Source organism: Leptosomus discolor, chromosome 2, assembly GCF_034619465.1.
Source record: "Leptosomus discolor isolate bLepDis1 chromosome 2, bLepDis1.hap2, whole genome shotgun sequence".
Classification (NCBI taxonomy): domain Eukaryota; kingdom Metazoa; phylum Chordata; class Aves; order Leptosomiformes; family Leptosomidae; genus Leptosomus; species Leptosomus discolor.
The window spans coordinates 40,966,398-40,968,642 of NC_141392.1; the positions used below are offsets into that span (position 1 = coordinate 40,966,398).

The window sequence follows — 2,245 nt, forward strand, 5'->3', positions numbered from 1 at the left end:
GCCTCGAGCTGCCCCCTCCGATTACCCCACAGGGCGGTCAGAGACCCCTCACAAAACACCGTACGGCCGTGCACGCCAGACATTTCGCATCCGGGTAATTCCTACCCAAGACGAGGAAGGCCGCTGCTGGCAGAGGGGCAGGCAGGCCGGTGCAGCGCCCCTTCCCTTCGTGCCCACCGGGCGGCGGGGCGGGGAGGCGTAAATCTACGGGGGAACGCAGGCGGCCGCGCCGCGGGGCCGCCCTTCGCCACGTGAGGCGGGGCGGGGCGTGTCCCGTCCCGTCCCGTCCCGTCCCGTAAGAGGCGCGGGACTGCGGCGGGGGCGGCAGCCGGGAGCAGGCGGTCGGCGGGGGATGATGCAGGCGGCGCCCGGCGCGCAGCCGGCCCGGCCGTTCAAGCTGAGGAAGAGTTTCGGTAGGGGCGGCGGGTGCGCGGCGGGGCTGCGCGGCGGCGGGCTGCGCGCGCGCGTAACGCTTCTCCTCTCTCCCGCGCAGCCACCCGGCTGGAAGAAGTAGCAGGAATCCGAGCGAAGTTCCCGACAAAAATCCCGGTAGGTCTCTGTTTTGTTGTCGGAGTTGTCGCCGCTGTTGGGAACCGCTTTCTAAAGCGGGTGGGGAGGGGGGACGGGACACACACGACACGGACGGACAGACACCTGGGTGTTCTAAGTCTTGCTAAGTGTGACCCTAATTAAAACAGGTAATTGTTGAGAGATACCATAAAGAGAAGTACCTTCCTCTCTTGGACAAAACCAAGTTTCTTGTTCCCGAGGAGCTGACCATGACGCAGTTCATAACCATCATCAGGTAGGTGGCCAGCGCCCCTGGGCGGGGCGGCGGCGGGGCCGGCCGCTGGGCCGGCCGCTGCTCTCCGGCGCTGTGCTGGCTGTGGTGGGGAGGAGGATAACGGTGTAATAACGGCTTCCCTCTCTTGCAAGCGTTTAAAGAAAACCAACAGATGTTTCCACAGATGCATTTGGGGAAAAAATGCTTTTTTGGATTCCGAAAGTCTTCTCTCTTCCCCCTAGCTGTAGTGAGTAAAGGCTGTATCAGACTGCTGTGGCGCTTTCTTCCTGCTCGATGAACTTGGTACTGTGGCTTCTGTGGTTCTGTTCTGCTTACAGCTGTCACTGCCTTGCTCTCCTTTGCTGTGTTTGCCCAAGTTCGAAGCTACTCTTAGGTGTGAGTGGAATGAAAGTGCTTCCAAATTATTCTTTGAGACACTACAGGGAAGAAGTCTCCCAAAGCATTTAGTGATGGTCTCTGACAAAGCATGAAAGCTATGTGCTTTTCAGCACGCTTTTTAAAGTATGGAAAAGATCTTTGTAGACAATAGCTTCTGTAAAAGATGCTTTTGGCTCTTGGATGACTTAGGTCCTGCTCCTCGTGTGTAACGTGTCTGAAAATGACTCTTCTTTTGAAGGTACGCTTTATAATAAGTGTAACAGACCATGCTGAAATCCTTTACTACAGCTGTACTGCAGAAGCGTTTCGTTTCTACTCAGCACTTCTCCCTGGTAATTGGGAACTCAAAGCCCAGGCTCAATAGCACTCATGGGCTGACAATGTAAGCCTTTCCCCAGAGCACAAGCCTTTTGGCTTCCAAACATAGAGTTAATTTCCTGCTGATGAAGATGTTAAGCCATATAGTGACTTTACACAGCGTTTCTTCTACGTGGTTTGTGCAACTGCTCTGCTTAATGTATTTCATAGACTAAAGTTGAAACCTTATTAAATTTGTTAATGGTCGATTCTCTCTTTCTCCTTCCTTCTCCAATTAGAAGCAGGATGGCTCTAACTGCTACACAAGCTTTCTACCTGCTGGTGAACAACAAAAGCCTAGCCAGTATGTCCTTGACAATGGCAGAAGTGTATAGGAACTACAAAGATGAAGATGGCTTTGTGTATATGACATATGCTTCCCAGGAGATGTTTGGATGCTTTATGCCCACTGCTCAAGGGGAAACTATGGAATGCCTTCACAAAACTTAAGGTTGGGTCCATGTGCTGCAGTGAAGCAGTTTGCTATGAATCATGCCTGTGACATGAACCTTGGAGATGCTCCTTCCAATATGAGCTCTTGAGCTGTGTAGTGGGGAGTTATGACCCAAAAGCTGGCAGGACCATCTTAAGGCAGAAATGGTGGTACACTTTTCCTAGATAATGCTTTGGATATATATTTTTATATTTGAAGACACTGTGGGGTTTTTTGGAACTGCACCTCCGCTTTTTTGCAATATCAGTCTT

The 2,245-nt window shown here is 52.4% G+C and overlaps 1 protein-coding gene across 1 annotated transcript; it reads left to right on the forward strand.

Annotated features, from left to right (window-relative positions):
- The first annotated feature begins 355 nt into the window (after positions 1–355).
- On the forward strand, positions 356–1,990 carry MAP1LC3C (microtubule associated protein 1 light chain 3 gamma). The gene is made up of 4 exons (XM_086460946.1): positions 356–413; positions 494–549; positions 699–805; positions 1,780–1,990. The coding sequence occupies exons 1-4, from the start codon at positions 356–358 to the stop codon at positions 1,988–1,990; spliced, it is 432 nt and encodes a 143-aa protein (XP_086317072.1).
- Positions 1,991–2,245: the final 255 nt, after the last annotated feature.

Coding starts and splice junctions, on each gene's coding strand:
- MAP1LC3C (XM_086460946.1), top strand. CDS start 356: ATGCAGGCGGCGCCCGGCGCGCAGCCGGCCCGGCCGTTCAAGCTGAGG. Junction 550..698: donor AGTTCCCGACAAAAATCCCG/GTAGGTCTCTGT, acceptor TAATTAAAACAG/GTAATTGTTGAGAGATACCA. Junction 806..1,779: donor CAGTTCATAACCATCATCAG/GTAGGTGGCCAG, acceptor TTCTCCAATTAG/AAGCAGGATGGCTCTAACTG.